The 20,000-nt window shown below is 44.9% G+C and overlaps 1 protein-coding gene across 1 annotated transcript in view; it reads right to left on the bottom strand.

The window, feature by feature from the left end:
- The window catches only part of LOC122246261 (Schwannomin interacting protein 1), a 224,433-nt gene that overhangs the window by 4,610 nt on the left and 199,823 nt on the right, over nt 1–20,000 (bottom strand). Inside the window, exon 8 of the mRNA XM_086542139.1 lies at nt 16,954–17,051. Coding sequence (XP_086398265.1) covers nt 16,954–17,051 — 98 coding nt within the window. The remainder of the gene's footprint in view (nt 1–16,953; nt 17,052–20,000) is intronic.

Here is a 20,000-nt window from a genome sequence, read left to right as displayed (position 1 = left end):
AGAACTCTTATACATGTCTCATGTCCTTATTACAGGTTGGTATAATCTTATGCTTATCTGGTGTATTCACCTAATACATGGTGCTCAGAAACTACCTGGCAAGAACAGAAATTGAAATCATTAATGTACAAAAGAAAAACATTCCTACTTAAAGAATAGCAATGTATCTTCAATGATTGTGTTTGAGCTCTTTTTCTATAGACTTATCATGTGTATTAGTATGTCTCCAAATCCTGTATACAATTATTTACAAATCAAAATTACTATTCACTGACATCAACAAAGTGTTATTTATAGTCTTTTCAGATTTTTTTTTTTTTTTTTATAAATCTAATCTATAATCACCTACAATTTCTAAGGTTATATGTGATGTTACAGCTAAAATAAAATCACTTTGAAACCCATGATTCCTTCCCATTTTAATAATAAGTCACATGTCAATTTATATGTTGTTACAATAGAGTTACGTGTGATAAACAGCAACTGTTTTCAAGGTTCCCTATTATATAAAATTGATCCATAGCACCAATACTTTGCAATTACGAAATCTGCATGACAAAAATGATAATCCAATATCAACACTTTTCTTGGGAGATTATTATCAATAATTCCATAAATATCAATCACAAAGTTTGAAAACCATATTCATCACACACTTAAAACACTTTAACCAAGCCTCCTACAATGTCACCAAAACCAAGGCCAATATAAACCACAGTGAGAAGCCGCCCACCAACCCATTCAACTCGAGAGGCCAAAAAATCACGCCCATGGAATCACACTTCGACACCTTAGACCACGCCCACCTCCTCCTGCTATCTCCCCGGACACAAACACAGCAAGATTTCCGCAAGCACGTCACTAATTTCTATTTTCTCCTGGTGATTATGCTCTATTTATGCCCGCTGGACACTTAAACGAGAGAAAAGAGGACTGGATGGACACCGCTGGAACACAAGGGCCACAAAAGGTGTTGCGGGATGGTCACCTTCCTCTCGCCGCGCCGTTGCCAAACCTCTTCTCTCTCTCTCTTTTTGTCATATAAAAGGTTGAAAGGGTATTTTGAGATATTTCTTGTGGGTAATTTGGCGTTTCATTATTTAAGGTAGTATATGTTTTAAATTAGCTTGATGTCGGTACTGATTATTTTTTTTTTTTTGGTATCGTTTCTTTAATTTTACTGATCATGAGATTAAGTATTATCTTGTACATTGATTTTATTCCTTCTTTATCTGTTACAGTCGATATCGAGTCTCACTAGACGCTCTACCAAGCAGATAAATATAGCTTAATCACGCCCATAAACTGCGGGAAAACAAGCGAAAAATCGTAACTACAAGAAATTCCTGTGTTCAGTCATGTGGCACCACCGCACGTGACACTCGTATCCGTTCAAATCTCTGTGGTGGACAAAAGCAATATATATACATACATACATACATACATACATATATATATATATAATAATATATATATATATAATATTATATATAATATATATACATGTGTATGTATGTATGTATATATATAATATATATATATATATATAATATATATATATATATATATATATATATATTATGTATATATATATATATATATATATATATATATATATATATATATATATATATACATATGTGTGTGTGTGTGTGTGTGTGGAGAGTGAGAGAGAGAGAGAGAGAGAGAGAGAGAGAGAGAGAGAGAGAGAGAGAGAGAGAGAGAGAGAGAGAGAGAGAGAGAGAGAGAGAGAGAGAGAGAGAGAGAGAGAGAGAGAGAAAGTGAGAGAGAGAGTGAGATACGCGCGCACACACACACATGTATGTGTGTATGAGGTAGACATGTCACCACTAGAACCAAGAACCATCTCAAGCTTGTTCTACATAAATAACCGTGATTGCGGGAGGAATGTCAACCTTAAAATCTCAATATAGAGCTAAAATTAAATATTCAATTTCTTCGTCTGCAGAAACCTGATAGTAAGGAAACAAAACTACTGTGGTAGAATTCAAAAGCTTGCTGACCGACATATACGAGTTAAAATGACCGAAATTACGTACACAAACCGAATTCCTTCAAATCACTTTGCTAGCGTTTCCCTAACTAAATAGCTCTTACTTCCCAGGTTAATAGACTGCACATTTAACACGACACCACTATCACGGTTACACATAGCCTCGTTACGCTGCCAAGGTGTCAGATTAAGCTGAGGTGACCCTCCCCCCAAGTCTATGGTATGGCACTATTCCAGAGGTGCACTTGTATCAGAACAGGGTACCCTCTTATCGATTAAAAATGGCCTCTTAATAGAGTATTCTCACTTTGTGTTTACACGTGGTTTGAATTCTTTCATCATAACAAGGAGCGGACTTGTTTATCGCAGGACCTGTCTTGGGTTCTGAGGGGAGGGAAGGGGGAAGGGGGCCGACCCTGCCTCCCCTGTGGGACCCCTTGTGGTGGGCTGGTCCGTGTCAACTTTCAAGTTTGACAAACTGTAGGGGAAAGGGTGGGGCAGGGTGAGGGGGGGGGATAGAGTTGGTGAGAGGGAGGCTCGTTAGCGGATCTGTTGTTAGTGATACTGTGGATATCATTTGTTAGTTTACCGAAAATGTGAAAGTTTATTTATCAAAGGCAAAACTGTCGTTGTACCTTTTTTTCTTGATGAGAAATGAGTGACGACGTAGGGTTATACTCTGATTTGAAGAATCTGTGAAAGTTATTTAATTAAAACAATACTTGTGGTTCGGATTTCGCAATGCTACAACTGATCTCCATGGTTACTTTATATTTACGTAAAAAAAAAGGAAAAAAGTCCATAAAGCAATCAATCATAGCAAAATAACTCAATACGATCCCGGATTAGACAACTGAATCCTATCGAATCAAAATCAATATGAAATCGAGATCCCAATTGCTTCTCAACACGGATAAAACTCCAACAAACAGACTTGATTTTTAAAACACATTACGTTAAGTGACCGTTGCAAGACACGCGGATGGAGAATGAAGTGAATAATGTGTTATAAAAAGAGTTAACACAGACCAGATGACGTTAGGAGAATGGCATGCGAGTGAGTGAGGCGTCGCGGCTTCTCGTGTCTGCCTCTTCTCACGCTGCGAAAATGATAAGCCGGGCAATGTGGCCGAGTTACCTCCTAACATGGCCGTTTAGTGGCATCCAAGTGGCCTCCGTGTGTCTTGGCGAACTCGTAACTATTGCACATGGATCGTCCGGTTACCTAATATTACGCATGGGAAAAGTGCTGCCAGTCAGTCCACCAGCCAGCCAGTCAGCCATCGTCTTCGACTGGCCTCTGGCTATTTCCCAATCGCTCGGACAGTCATTTACAACTGAAGGGAATGAAGCATGGTTGGAGAATCTCCTTGCCCAAGAGAGCCAGACGTTCCCGCCGATCGGTCACGGTTAACCTGAGCAGCAACACTTTCCAAGATACTGAACTGTAAGCTATAGCGATCCAGCAGAGGAAAAAAAGAGAGAAAGAAAAATATATCGTTGTTTACCGATCACGATACCGATGAAGACTTTCACCGAATGGAGTGTTTCTCGAACAGCTAATATAGACAGAGAATGAGGGTGTGGCCCTGACATGCATATGGAACCAGTAATCTAGCAGACGACACTGAATTCAACAAGAGGCGTGGGGTGACTACAAGTGAAAGCCAAATTTCTCTGTCTCCATTTCTTTCTCTTTCATTCGGTGACAAAGCCTGGGCTTGTTTTTACTCCACGGTTCTGCTTCCAAGTCATTCGGACGAGAGAGACAGAAGACAATCAAACCTACTACTGAAACCATTCAAAATTGGACATGTGGAAAAAACTACTATTTTTTTCCATTTAGAGTTGAAATTATGGAATGAGAGGGAAAGAAATCCTTTTCAATGAACACGAAGAACTAAGGGACTTGATGGATTAATTATAAGCGGTATTTTTTTTCTCCATCCAATTTGAAGCAAAAATATACTGCTTCGAGACAAAAGGACTGCTTGTTCTGATGCATATGCACATTCCTGAGCCGCAAAACTTTGCTAGATAACGGCACTGTTGAGCAGTATCAACATACGGATCACTGGCCTACCTGGGGTGACGCTTGGCTTCTCAATGCAACATTTTTTTTTTTTTTATATCTTAAGATCATTTTCCTTTTTACTGTGAAACCACTCAAATTTGGGTGCGCAGGGGATGGCCTTTGGATGAAGCATTTACCTTACACTCTCTCGCTCTCCCTCTATTTCTTCTCTCTCATTTCTCTCTTTTCATTCCATCTATTCGTCTTTCGCTTCTCATCTTTCCTTACCCAACTCCCCCCCCCCCCTCTCTCTCTCTCTCTCTCTCTCTCCCTCTCCCTCTCCCTCTCTCTCTCTCAGCACACATCATCAACTTTCCCAAATGGCAAACGGTAGTTCAATGTGCTGACTGACTCGGCAATTCCATCGCCACGGGTTGCTGAATTGGTGTTTTGATTTTCACGCTTACGAACGAAACGGGAAACGTAGACACTGTCACAGATTCCACGAGTAAAACGTTATTTTTTTACGTTATTCATCCAGAGCGTGACTGAAACGTTTAATTAGTGGAACGTGCAACTGGTAGAATGGATATAAATTTATGTTTGGTTACCGGCGCCGGATTGGATTCTTTATCTTTTAGTTATCAGCAACGTGTTTGATTTCGGTTGTGTGGAATGTATCTGCTGAATAGTGTCAGTATGTTGGAGGCTGATTTGATTTCGGGTGCTGTTATCTTGCTCGAATTTGATTTGAATGTTCGATACCACGTAAACAGTAGACTGGTGACGGTTATTTTCGGTTATTTTCGTTATTTGTATGATGGAAAGTTTTTATGTTCTTATTTGTTCCTTATCTATTTTTTAGTCGGAAGAAACATAAAATGTAATTACGGTTAAGCGAAAACTATCACCGTTAATTTAAACACAACCGAGAGTCCTTGGGGGAACTTAAACCAACCTGTTTTTTATTACAACATTGATCTCTGAAAAAAAACAGGTGAAAAAAAACATAAAAAAACGAAACCCACATAACGGATGCCATAAACGAGAACGTAAAAAAGAAAGAAAAAAAAGAAAGAAAAAAAAACATCATGAGGGCACAACATCAAATAACAAAAACGACAACAAAATCTATCAAAGGTAATAAAATACACCAATTCCTCCCAAGGCCGAACAAGACACAGACATCCGTTGTGGGACAGGAAGGAATTCGCATAAAAGGATATCGGTCACAAACATCCTATTAACTAGAGGGAGGCGGAGCACCGTGACGTGGCAAGGATGACGTCACACTTCACTCAAGCAATTTCGTAGGATTAATATCGTTTGGATAAGGATTGTAAGTAGGATTATTATGATTTATTTATTCTTATTATTGTTTTAAGATGGTTAAGTTGTTCTGTTAGAACGGGTAGGGCCATGGTGGTTTATATGTTATATGGTAAGCTGTTGAGATGTAGGTATCTATCTATCTGTATGTATATCTGTATACTGTGTGCGTGTGTGTGTGCGTGCACGTGCCTGAGTGGGTATTGCAGGCACTACACACAAATCCGCAATAACATTTTCGACTACACCCCCCCCCCCCCGTACTTCGCCGTCCCAGAAGTCTCATCAAGGCAGCATGTGCGAAGCTCCCCTGGCCCCCTCGTTCCCCTCAGCAGCCTTCACGCTATTTCCCCATGTGGGTCGTTGGGGCCAGGTAGAGAGGGGAGGGGGAGGGGGAAGGGGAAGGGGATAGGGGGGGAGGGGAGCTGTATTGTCTTGTTGTGTACCTTCCGCTGAAAAAAGGACGATGAAAGCTTTCCGATTTATCGTGGAGATAAATTACTTGGCCTTGTTCCCCCTCAGGGTTGTGACAAGTGTCGGGTGTGTATCTATTACTGATCCAGTGGATTCTACACACACACACACACACACACACACACACACACACACACACACACACACACACACACACACACACACGACCACAATATTCCAATTCCATGACCGCGTATTTCTAGAATCAAACACAATACCCAGTTAAACGGAAACACATTGCCAACCCCTTAGTCATAAGTAAGTAAAAAAAAAAAAAAAAAAAAAAAAAAAAAAAAAAAAAAAAAAAAAAAAAAAAAAAGTTTCTCGTCCAAGGCTCTCTAATGTAATACTGAGTGTCAGGGCAAAAGCGACTGGCATTAAGACGAAGCGTGACTGAACTTGGTTCGAAAGGCATGAACTTTGAACTAAATTTGGTTTAATCTCCCTGTGTCGCGTACCCTCATGTTGCAGGTCCGTCAGTCTTAAGTCTTACCATGAATAAAAGGTATGTTGACTGTGTTACCTGATCATAGAGGGATTACATAACATCTTCCTCCTTCCCTTTTTTCTGGGGGGGGGGGGGGGCAACAGCTATTACGTGTGAGATTATTGACTAAACCTGTTACATGTTTCCAGTCTTCCATTCAATTTCTTGCAGCGTTGGTCCTCGTACAGAATGTTCCAAATCTTGCTCGTTCTGGGTCGTTCTTCGGTAATTCTCGAACGACTCTTTGTATAGGTCTAATTGGACATTCGGTGGTAAGATAACTACTGGTTGGGTGGTCGTTTACATGTTAGAAACGACCAGGTGTTTTCTGGAAGACTCTTAATGCTAGAATCCCCAGCTGTTATCATTTTCACATGAGAAGAACTGGGTATCTGGCAAAGAACACACACGCGCACATGCACCTGGTCGTTCAAGTCTTATGGTTAATTGGTTTGTCGAGGTTTAAGATGAAACGATACGATCACTCCAACCGGGTGGATACAAGCACATGCATCATGAAGGAAGAAAGTAGACAGTGGAAAGGATATTGAAGAAGAAAAGGGTGGAAAGAAAGAAGAAAAAGGAGAATAAAGAAAAAGAGGACTAAGAAGCAGGAAAAGAAGAAAAAGGGAAAAAGCTCATTCGAAACCGATGCGACTGTTTTCATCCCCGCCCCCCACCCTCCCCGACCACCCACTTACAAATAAAAAAAAGGAAAATCCTCACAGTCAAGTAATGTGAGCGACTCCTTAATAATATCGGACAGAAGAATGACCAAGAGGCCGATGAGAAGAGACTCCAGGTGACGGTGGCGACAGGCGTGACACCTGGAGGGAGCGTCACACACTTCGGTCACACCCTCTCACCCTGAGGCCCTAAATAGCACAGCCATTATCGTCCCTTGATCTACAATACTCACAATCATAGCGCTGCAATAAAGGCACACTCGAATTCATGGCATTTCCTATAACGCTATTTGTTTCCTTTTATTGCTGTCTACAATGATTCCTGTGTTTAGCATTAGAGAGAAACAAAACGTAAATAACATGAACACCCATTCCCTAAAACATGACAACAGATCATGTCTATATAGGTCACTCGAGTTATAGATATTGGAATACTAATGTTATGGGGGAGTAAACATATTGACATGATCTCACGTATGTATGCTTGTGTTTATGATGGTGAGTATGATGCGGATATGACATGATGGTGAGGGTGAGTACATGTATGTGTATGGCATGATGAGGAGTATGTGTGTGTGTGTGTGTGTGTGTGTGTGTGTGTGTGTGTGTGTGTGTGTGTGTGTGTGTGTGTGTGTGTGTGTGTGTGTGTGTGTGTGTGTGTGTGTGTGTGTGACATGATATATATGCGTGTGTATACGCAACGCACATACACATAACCACCACAAATGGACAGCAGGAGGCAAAAGACAGGTGGGAGCGAACAAACAGCGACAGCGGAAGGTGCCGCGACCGCCGGTGACCGACAGCAGGCCACGGCGGCAGTGAGTCACCAGCCCCGCATTCCTGGTCGCGTGTTTCGGTCGCGCGATAGTAAAAGTTGCGTCGGCGGCCGTAATTGCCGGGGCTTCGAGTGCGGGGGTGAGGCTGGACGTGTATAGGCTTCATGTGGAGCCACGCTTGGCTTTTGTGTGTGTATGTGTGTGTGTATGCGTGTAAGTATTCATTAGCGCACACACACACAAACATATATGTGCATATATATATATATATATATATATATATATATATATATATATATATATGTATATATGTATATATGTATATATATACATATATATGTATATATATAAATATATATATGTATATATATACATATATATGTATATATGTATGTAATATATACATATATATATATATATATATATATATATATATATATATATATATATGTGTGTGTGTGTGTGTGTGTGTGTGTGTGTGTGTGTGTGTGTGTGTGTGTGTGTGTGTGGAGAGACAGAGAGAGAAATAGAGAAAAAATAAAATGTCTTCATATTTGGAAGGTTACCTAATGTGTATTACCAAATTATCTGCACATGAGTTCACAAGTTCCACGAACAGTCTGTAGAGGATAATACTCAGAACGCTCTTAATTAATACAACACAACGACGCACTTCGACCTACAGAACAAAACAAAAGCGGAAAAAAGCATCGAGAAGCGCAAGTCATAGACGTGACATTAGCCGCACCGCGCAGATGAGAGAGGCATTCGTTTTTTCTCTCCCTCTTTCTGTGAAAATAACTAAAAATAATTATAAAAAGAGACAAAAGCCACAAAAATACCGCTGGTAACCACGTGGCGAGACTCGGATGCCGATGGAACTGAGTCGGCCATTTTCGCACCAAAAATTATCAGCCGTTCGGCTATTTGGACCGAACAACAGAGCAATTATAGGGATTATGGAAGATAAATGCCTCAGCCTCAACTTGCCTCCTTTTTTTTCTCTTTCTGACACTCATCTTGATACACACGCATCAGGGCACACATATACGGACGGACGGACGGACACACACGCGCGCGCGCGCACACACACACATGTGCGCGCACACGCGCACACACACACACATACACACACACACACACACGCGCGCGCGCACACACACACACACACCTACACACACCACTACATGTAAAAATACAAGAAATATAAGGAATACTCCCCCACACACGCACTACTACAACAACAACAACAACTGCTACTACTACTACTACTACACACGCGTATACGCGCGCGTATACATACAACACAATCCGTATACAAAAGAACACTTACATAATGATACATGTAACCTCCTCCCCTACAGGCCAGGCAACGCATATGAAAAACACATTTATCAAAGTTCTCACACAAAACCAGGACGGAATGCGAAGGGTGGGGAGAGGAAGAGAGGGGAAGAGCGGGGAGGGGAAGGGGGAAGAGAAACGCGGAAAAAAACAGGAGGGAGGAGAAGGGGAAGGGAAAGGAAGAGAGGGGAGAGGAGGGAAAGGGAAAGGAAGAGAGGATGGGGTGGGTGTAGGGAGGGGAGGGGAGGGGAGGGGAGGGGAGAAGGGAAAGGAAGAGAGAGGCTGGGAGGGAAGGGGCGAGGAAGAGGAGTAGGGGAAGGGAAAAGAAGGGAGGGAGGGAAGGGAAGGGAAAGGGAGAGGAAGAGAGGGGAGGGGAGGAAAAGAGAATGGAAGAGAGGGGACGGGAGAAGGGAAGGGAAAGTGAAGTGAAGAGAGGGGAAAAGGGAAGAGATGGGGAGGGAAAGGGAAGGCGAAAGGAAAGAAAAAGAAGTTATAGACACAAACGCGGAGGGACGTCACCTCCCCCTTTTCCTCCCTCCCTCCCTTCCCCGTCTGCGGAAACTCATCCAAAGAGTTACGCTCCCAAAGGGGGTTTCCTCCCTGGGGTTACTAGGGTAAAGGTTGCCCGACGGAGATGTGGCGGGGAGGTTACTGGGTTACCAGAAGAAGCGAACTGGTAGGGACAGGTACGGCCAAAGGGGTCACACTGCAGCGGGCGCACGTTCCCAGGAAGAGAGGGTGGGGGTAAGGGCGGGGGTGGGAGAAGGGGGAGGAGGAGGATAGAACGCCACTCTCTCTTCCTTTTTTGTGTGTGGCTTGACGCACGTGCGAGGGGGCAGGCAGGCAGGCAGGCAAGCAAGCAGGCAAGCAGGCAGTTTAGTCATATTCGCGCGGAACGGAAATGAATTTGTTGGTGATTAGAGAAGGGGCGGTGTTATGTAATTGCCTCGACTCCGTTTCTAATTGCGTGCGTGTATGGAAGAAGGAAGTGGGAAGGGAGGGGAGGGGGGAGGGGCGAGGGAAGAAGGAAGGGAGAGGGAAAGAGAGGAGAGAAGGAAAGAGGGAGAGGGAAAAGGGGAGAAATGAAAGGAGAGAAGGAGAGAGAGAAGAGGAAAGCTATACATACACAAATACACACACAGACACAGACACGCACACACAAACACACACACACACACACACACACACACACACACACACACACATATATATATATATATATATATATATATATATATATATATATATATATATATAGATATAGATAGAGAGAGAGAGCCGATAAAAGGAGGAAAGAAGGACAGAGAAAGAAAGTAAAGAAAGAGAGAGTTGCACTAATGGGGCGGGGTGGAGGTGGCACAGGCAGGTACACAGGTGTGGGCCGGCAACGCCATGGCCACCAGGCTAAAGGAAGGAAGAGAGGGGGTAAGGGAGGGCGAGGAGGGGGAGGGGAAGAAGGAAAGGGATAGGCAGCGCGAATAGGAGGGGGGAAAGGGAGGGCGAAGAGGGGGAGGGGGAGAAGGAAAGGGATAGACAGGGAGAATAGGAGGGGAAGAAGGGAGAAATGAGGGAGAAAAGGGAGGGCGAAGAGGAGGAGATGGAGAAGGAAGGGTAAGGCAGGGCAAATAGGAGGGGGAGAAAGAAGGGAAGTGAGGAAGGCGAAGAACGGAGAAGGCAAGACGAAGATGAGGGGGGGTAAGGGGGGGAGGGTGTGCGACAACAAAGAGGTCTGTTTGAAGGTTCTAACATTTTTTTCTCTCTCTCTCCTGTAACATTTGGCGTTTCGGGCTTTGCGGTTCTCTCATACCGGGGAAAATCTTTGCGGTGAATCTTAATGCCTTTTTTTGTTTCGTTAGTTACGTAATTTCCATTACAGAGCTGCGATTGTTCGCTCCTTTATTTCAGGAAATTTTACTTAAAACATACAAATCACCAATATATAAATCTAACCCAAACAACAATGACAAACCTAAAGCTTCCAATAATATCATGGTTATTCCTTACAAGTATTGTCATGCTTCTATGGACACAACAGACCCAGCACCGCCACCACCGCCTGAGCGCCCACTTACATAATGCACCTCGATCGACTTGATCGACTCGAGGGTCTCGTCCTCGTCGTAGGTGAGCGTGTAGAGGTCGTTGACGTAGATGCTCTCGACCTTGTACTGGCGCTTGTAGCGGGGGAAGTGGCTCGTGCGCCTCAGGTTGGCGGCCAAGTTCGGCGGGAGGCTCTGCAGGTCGGCCGCTCGGTCCCGCCCTTCGGCCCTCGGTGGGGCGGTGGTCAGGCTCTGGAACCTGTCGAAGCGGGGCAGCGGCGGCAGGGTGGAGGCCACGCTGCTACTGCCGCCGGAGAGGGACGTCCTCGCCGACGAGCCTCCCGCGACCTCCAGGAGGTTCACTTCGTCCTCGACGGATGTGATCGAGGGCGGGAAGGGGCCCACGGCCTCGAGGTGGTTGACCTCATCCTCGACGGACGTTATCGAGGGCGGCAAGGCGGCGGAGGCCTGCGAGCGCCCGCCGTCGTCCTCGATGATGCTGCTGACGGAGGGAGGACCGCTGTCGTGCTTGCCCGAGGCGGACGGGCTGGAGGACCTGAACACCGGGTTCTCGCCCTCGACGGCCACCTCAGCCTGCTCCGATATTTCGTTTACTGTCATCGTTGTGGCTTAGAGCATGCCGTGCGCAGGGGGAATTTCCTGGCTTGGGGAGCGGGGCGGCGGAGATCACTGTAACAGTCCTGGGCCGGGACCAAAGAGCTCGGTTACTTAAGTGTTACGACTTCTCGTTTCGGGGCGCCGTTAGTGAGGCGAACTAATTGGACAAATTCTCTTTATCTCTCACAACTCTCTCTCTCTGTCTCTCTCTCTCTTTCTGTTACAACTCTCTCTCTGTCTTCCTCTTCCACCTCTCTCTCTCTCTTTCTGTCACAACTCTCTCTCTCTTTTTCTCTCACACCACACCGTCCCTGTCTCCCTCTCACCTCTGTCTCTCTCAACTTAGATAAATAAACGTTTAAAATAATTTACGCCACTAAGCTACCTGAAAGTTGAAACAAAGAAACGTATTCGGGATCGCACCAGATGTAGCTTTAACGCATGATCGGTTGTGCATGACGACTCGCATGGCAGAATAAGTCCGGGACTAAACTGGACAAAACTTATCCTGGAGTTCAGACACACCTACAGACACATACAAGTCGATGCCAACACCCCCTTCTACGTACATACGCACCTCACACACACACTGAATTTCGCTCACGTGATTGTCAGACGTTCGCAAAGACACACACACACACACACACACACACACACACACACACACACACACACACACACACACACACACACACACACACACACACACACACACACACACACACACAGACTCCGAAAACCGCACACACATATGCGTTACATATGACAATTGAAGAGCCGCGTTTTTCCTGTGGTTCAACTACGTCGTTATGTCGCCAAAAGAACCTCGTGGTAACATGACCAATTAGCGAGATTGCAATGGTCACATTAGTGCAAAAAGGAGGATAATGTGTGCAATTCTACCGAGATGAGAGTCACCTTCACGGGTTCGTTACGAGTGGTATCCGCACACACGACTTGATGACAATTCCCACTATCCTGTCCTGGTGTATCTCGCAGCACTGCACTGATCACACTTATTAAACGGAGATGCGTCACTATAGTTTTAAAGTTTTGGAGGTTTCTTTCTACTAAAACGTTAAACATTTACGTGCACAATCAAATTTAATTATAATATTAATATAAACTAAATAAATTTCATATAAATACGAACACAGCAATCATTTATGAAAAATTTCTCCCAGTCACGGATCTCCTGACTGGCCGAAGCTGCCTGATCACGCAACAGACACAGCTTCACAAGCTACATGCATTCGAGTATCATGGAGTTATCAACACCACACCCACAGGTAATTTGTACATTTTTAAGGCTTCATTGTGGTGGATACTTTGCACCGTTAACATGATGGAGCGAAGCCAAACGAGCACACTAGAGCATCACATATTATTCCCTCATCCATGCTTTCCCTCTCTGTTTCCGAGGTTTCCACGCCTTAACTACACTCAAAATACACGACCGCTTCTCATTCTTACTTATGGACGAGAGGATCCAAGGGTATATCTTATTGATTTTCTTCTATTTTCAAATATCGCGTAACGAGAAATATAAATATATCCCGTCACAATCACGTTATCCGAAATCTCCTATCTCGATTCCAGCTGAGTTCCAGAGCACACGGTGTACAGAGGGCCAACAGCTCAACACTGTCGTTCCAGCACCCGACGCGTTTCCACGCTCAGCTGACGGCCGCGAGCTCGTGGTGACGTCACGTCCGGTAAGAACACGGCCAACCCCGGAATATAGAGGTGATTTCTTTCCCTTGCTACGTCTCTACGAGCTGGTGCCTTTGCTCTTGTCGTTCTAGATACGCGGAGGAATACCTAACACTTCCTTGGATACTTAAGATAAGAGCAAAGTCGCTCTACAGGTCTTTCTTCATCGTCGGTCACGTAAAAAAAAGGATTGCGCTTTCGAGAAGTTCGTACGTGTGCGCTGAGGCGTGCGATTTTCCCATTTTCCCGCGCGCTCACGGCCTTACTCCACGCTACACAAACGACCGAAGATCAGGAGGTTAGCTATAACATCATGATTTTTTTTTTTTTTTTTAGAAAGATGCTTTTGAAATATGACAAGAACCGCAAACAGGAAGGAGCCATTTGTCTGCGTTTCTTTTTTTAAACGGAGGAAAAACATTTTTGATGTAATCCAACGCGCTGGTATTGCGCTTATTTACGCGGGAAACATTGCTTCACGACCGCAAGTTCTTGCGCAAAGCTAATAGCCCCATAACAGTGTATAACCACGCATTGCATTACTTCACCGGATCTAGACTACATGCAACATAACTATTGCACACAGCGATCGCAATAAACGGTGCAGATTCTCCAATAGACAACACAGTTAACCAAACTTCCCGCGTGGCGTGACACTAGCGAGCACCAGCAAGCACCCACGCCCTCGCCGCCACCTGCACGGGCGCGCTCCAACGCACATATATTCTGTGTGTGCACTTACGACCACGCACACTGGACTCTCCCGTGAACATCTGCGCATTCCAATGTGTTTTTTTGTCGTTGTTCACACTTGTTCACGCCAAAAGGTTTAATTTCTACCTTAATGATATATATACTTAATGGGAAAGCGAAGAGGAGAGGGGGAAGGAGGAAGGGGGGGCAAATGAAGAGAGAGAGAGAGAGAGAGAGAGAGAGAGAGAGAGAGAGAGAGAGAGAGAGAGAGAGAGAGAGAGAGAGAGAGAGAGAGAGAGAGAGAGAGAGTAAGGGATGTGAACGGCCGCTGGGGAGAAGCGCATCGTGCAAGCAAAGTGAAAAAAAAAAAAAAACACACACACACACTAGCAAAAACGATTGAGACGCGAAAACCATGACTTCATTCCGAGCGACATCCTCTGCCGCGACGATTAAAACAAAAAAAGGAAAAAATACGGAGACAATGAAATAAAAATCCACGACCACGAAGCTCCGTAACGAAAGAACAATGGCAAGGACATCTATCGGTTCCCGGATGACAGTCGAGTTCTGATCAGTGACATCGATGTCCAGGCAGGAAGAAACGCATCCTCCTGCCCTTCGTATATGGTTCTTGCCCCTTGATCTACGCCCATGTATGGGTCTTGCTACTTGATTCACGCCCGCGTATGGTTCTTGCCCTTCATTTACGCTCACGTCTAGCTCTTACTACTGGAAACACGCCCGCGTATGGTTCTTGCCCTTCACTCACGCCCGCGAATAGCTCCTTCCCTTTGAATCACGCCCACCTGACACACCCAAACACAAGACAAATCCACTAATCAACCGCTCATTGGATGCATGTCAGTTTGGAAAGTTCGAGAACCACTCATGTCATGATGATGATCACCCCTTCCCCTTCCCCTTCCCCTTCTCCCCCCTCTCCCCTTTCGTCACGGAAAGGCGCCGATGCGATCAAGTGAGTGCGAGTCGGAAATGTATTGGGGTGAGCCCACACGTAATGAGAGGTGGATAGAAAAGTATAGAGGTTTGGTGATTTTCTTTTTTTTTTTGGGGGGTAGGGGGGGAGGGTTAAGGGGGAGCTATTGGGATTTGGGTTAAAATCGTTTTCGGGAGATGGACTGGATGATATGCCGTTTTCGAGGGGGAGAGGGGGAGATGAAAGGAGGGAAGGAGAGGGAGAGGGAGAGAGGGGGGAAGGGGGAGAGAGAGAGGGAGAAGGGTAGAGGTATTGAGAGTGGGAGTGGGAGGTGGAGAGGGAGGGAGGATGGGAGAGAGAGAGAGAGATAAACAGAGACCAGGAAATTTACACAACATTAATCTTATAACATGTGTTTCAATCTCTCTCTCTCTCTCTCTCTCTCTCTCTCTCTCTCTCTCTCTCTCACGCACGCACACACCTATCATCCCCCCCCCCCCACACACACACATCCGAACGCTGACCTCGAAACCGAAAGCCTCAGAACAGTGGCGTCCCTTTGACCTACCTCAGCGTAAATCCTCAAGGGTGAATTGTGAATCACGTTGCCCTCGGGGTCAAACCTGAACACTTGGGTCATGGGGAAGGAGGACTCGACGCCAGGCACCAACACGTATCCTTCGCAGGATCGGAAGACTTGGTTCACATACGTCGCCATTTTTCCCCCCGCTGCTTTTCTTATGTATTGTTTCAGATCCGGTTTGGGGTGGGTGGGGGACACGCTACGTTCACGTCGGAACAACAAAAACGTTTCCTTCCATCTTTTGAAAGTTTTGAGATTTTTATTTTTTTGTTTTTGTTTTAATTTACCTCACAAGGATGTTTCTCAATTGAATGTTCTCTTTTACTTCAATCAAATATATATATTTTTTCATTTTCCATCGAAGTCATTATATCAACAACAAGGCGATAAACATGGCGATAAACGACCCAATCGAAACAGAATTTCCTAAGAAACCAAAGAAAAAAAAAAGGTGAAAAACCCATCACGTTTTTTTTTCGTTGAGCAACGTGACCAAATCCACATTTCTTCGTGCAATGGTGCATGTAAACAAGCAAGTATAAACTATGCACAAGGAATTCTTTCGGAGACCACACACATTCACAGCACTCACTCTTATGAATCTAAGTTGTGTTATCATAGATAAGCTTTATCAAAGCTCTCCTTGAAGATCAGCCTTATCGCCTTGCCACTTATGGTAATAGTCCTATATAAACCGAACTGGTTTAGTTGTTGACTGAAAGATTTATCGCGGCAAACTGATAGCGTTTAACAAGCTCATGGTAATTCATGTCACATCGCCTGATATAAGCGATGTGATGTATTTCAATGTATTCTTCAGGGGAATAATACATTCAAGTTTGTTAGGGAAATGAAGTCTGGTTATGTATCTAATGTATTTTTCAGGGGAATAATACATTCAAGTTTGTAAGGGAATTGAAATCTATCTCTCTGTGATCTTGTAATCTTCTACAATCCTGTTTTCACATAGACTCATGTGGATTTCACCCAAGCTCGCCTACACTTCCTCAAATCCATCTAGATTCAACCGAGGTAGTTAGAAAGCTTCTAGACTCCCGAAGGCCCTCATGAACTCATCTAGACCCACCTAAAATAACCTAGAATCCCCCATAGCAATCCTGCAACACGAATTTGAAAAAACAACAACCATGCAACCTATTACCTAACCGAGGAGAAAACAAAACAGCCTATCTATCTCCCAACATCTTACTTGCAAACGAAAAAAAGTAGGCCTACTCACCCGACGTTCCTCCTCCTTGGTGGCTTTGAGGTGAGCCTCGATAGCGTCCCAGTCAATCTTGGGCATCGCCGTCTCCATCGTGTAGACATCGAACTCTCCTGAAGAAGGAAAAAAAGGGAGCGTTAGTCCAGAGGGCCAGCGTCTTGGCCCTTGTAATGGTGATTGGGTATTCGGGTTGCAAGGAGCGAGTGTGGATGGAACTTGGTAGCGCGTCTGGTGATAATGAAAGGTGTTTATATGATTTATAATGTAATATAATCTACGGTATCTTTCATAAAGGATTAGGACGAAAACGATGAGTGGTAATTAGACGAATCAGTGTAATGATGTAATGATTATTGCATTACTTGTGACAGTAATAATGAAGAGGTATTTGAAGAGGTAATGCTGATACGCAAACCATTATACATTCAACAGCGACTCTTATCACGAACCGAAGATAAGAAGGGCTATTAGAATACAATAGGTGTAATGTTATCATATATGGACATGGCCTGGATAAAGTCTACGGTCAACCCCTACCATTTTCGACGGCTGTAATACATTTAGTGTATCGTTATGAAATGATCACTAAATATTGACTCCTGGCTCGCTTTCATTTGATATTAATACATATCAAGCTTGTCTCGGAGTACGTTAACGCCGGTGTGATTAACGAACATAAGAACGCACAAGAGATAGATTAGAAATGCACACGAAACACATGCACAACCCGTGTACGGACTAGCAGAAATATGCAAGCACTCTGTGTATGTGTGTGTGTGCGTGAGGGAGAGAGAGAGAGAGAGAGAGAGAGAGAGAGAGAGAGAGAGAGAGAGAGAGAGAGAGAGAGAGAGAGAGAGAGAGAATGGTGAGAGGGTGACAACTCCTCTAATGCGAGTGACGTTACTCATACACACACACACACGCACAGATGAGGGCAGCTGGTGTAACATTAGACAGCCACATGCTGCTTCTCCAACGTCACAGCTCTCACGGACCTTAATTCTGGCCACATCACTGAATACACTTTTGTGTTTTTTTTCTTCCTCTTTCTTCCATTCATTTACCACCTCTCATTCTTTCTTTCTTTCAGTTGGGAAGAACAAGTGATCTTTCCCAATGCGTCCTAATGTCCTTCAAGAACCCTTCATGCCCTGCCACATGCCAGAACCGACGCCTCCTCGCTCCCCATGGCACTGAAAGTTGGCTGCTACGTTTCACACTCGTGTTCTTGGGAAATCAGTATCGTGTTCGCGTACGTCAACGAGACCAGGCGGCTGTTTTCAATCGCAGTTCTTTATGTCAACGAAGAAGAAGAAGAAGAAAAAACAAGTCACTGTTTACCTATTATCTCTGTTTCCTGCTCCATCTTAACATCTGTTCTGAAGGTCTCTAGCTAGGACTTGGCGGGAGGCTGTGTTTGTCTTACGCGAGCGACTACTGAGGTCTCTGTGTGTGTGTGATCTTCCTCCTTGTAGACGGAATGCACCTCACTGGGACACGATGCACCGATGGCATTGGAACCCGTTAGCTTGCTTTGGCAGATTTTTTTTTTTTTTTTTTTTAATAAATTACGGTCTTTCTTTCGGTTCGGCTCTAAATCTCCCATGCAAAGGCTACGTCGAGTTATCAATGGGTTTAACTGTTATGCCACAAGTGAATAAAAGTCACATTTCTATGTGTCGAAAACTAGAGCAAAAAATGGCATTTCCAGGCATTTTGCAAGATATTTCTTAACCACTTTCAAACTGCGAAGCAAAGATAGCATAAAAGTTCTCAATTCTTTTTAAGATTATCCCAGAGAATAAAAAAAAATTAAACGTTTACTAGTTCTCTAACTTATAACCCTAGAATCTCCCGTCAATTTTCTAGAATCCTGCGCTGGTATTCCCTTCTGAACAAAATATTTATTTGCGTCCTTCTGCCTAGCGCAACCCCAGTCAACACGAGTTCTAAGCTCGACTCCCTTGTTCAACGCGAGTTCTAAGCTCGACTCCCTTGTTCAACGCGAGCTCTAAGCTCGACTCCCTTGTTCAACGCGAGCTCTAAGCTCGACTCCCTTGTTCAACGCGAGTTCTAAGCTCGACTCCCTTGTTCAACGCGAGTTCTAAGCTCGACTCCCTTGTTCAACGCGAGTTCTAAGCTCGACTCCCTTGTTCAACGCGAGTTCTAAGCTCGACTCCCTTGTTCAACGCGAGTTCTAAGCTCGACTCCCTTGTTCAACGCGAGTTCTAAGCTCGACTCCCTTGTTCAATACGCCTGTGCTTCCTCTTTCACGAAGCAGTCATCAGCCGTCACTCGAGCTTTCCTCCTACCGACGCCGATGTAGAAGAGGAGCAGGAGCAAACCCAGCACTAGGACGAGCACGAGACTCAGATATAAACACCAGATAATCGTGTCCCATGTGACTGCGTCGGCGTCCACTGTCGAGGAGCAAGAGTCGGGGGTCGGGGTTTGGGCCTTCAGCGCCTTCGTCGGTGGAAGAGGAGTCGGGGCGTATGCAGTGCATCCAGCTACATACATCTTCACAGTTGCAAGGGATTTCAGCAGCGCCTCTTCCCGCCCTTCGATTCTTATCATGCAATGCGTTTTTTTCTTCTTCTAAAGTCACACAACCGAAAAAAAGTCCTGTACAGGAGGAGTATTTCCTGCAAAGACTGGGCGAAGAGGAAGAAGAGTACGACGGCGAAGAGGAGGAGCGTCGCGAGATGTGGTGCAGCAGGTAAGGTCTTCCCCGCGGCAGTGAGAAGTCCTCTACTCTACAACTCCTCTTGATCAAGAGGTCCTGCGCGCTGCGACTCGGCCCGGGAGAGGAACCCGTTGCCCTTGGAAACAGGGATAACGTAAACGAACCCAACAAAGACACAATCGTTCACCTCATCAATAAAATTCGGCGAGCGGAAACGTCCGGATTCAGAAGCGGGCGACAACGACGACCACTCGCCTCTCCCTCCTTCACGAGAGACGCCCAGACCGGCCAGCCGAAGCTACTTCTCTGGGATGGGACACCGCGGTTTCCGAGGCACCTGGTCATACCGGACGAACCTGTACCCGGTGCTCGGCTC

This window comes from Penaeus japonicus, unplaced genomic scaffold (genome assembly GCF_977035675.1).
Source record: "Penaeus japonicus unplaced genomic scaffold, GWHDUDI00000001_assembly GWHDUDI00000012, whole genome shotgun sequence".
Lineage (NCBI taxonomy): Eukaryota > Metazoa > Arthropoda > Malacostraca > Decapoda > Penaeidae > Penaeus > Penaeus japonicus.
Note: the sequence above shows the minus strand (reverse complement) of the source record. Positions and strands in the feature narration are given on the sequence as shown.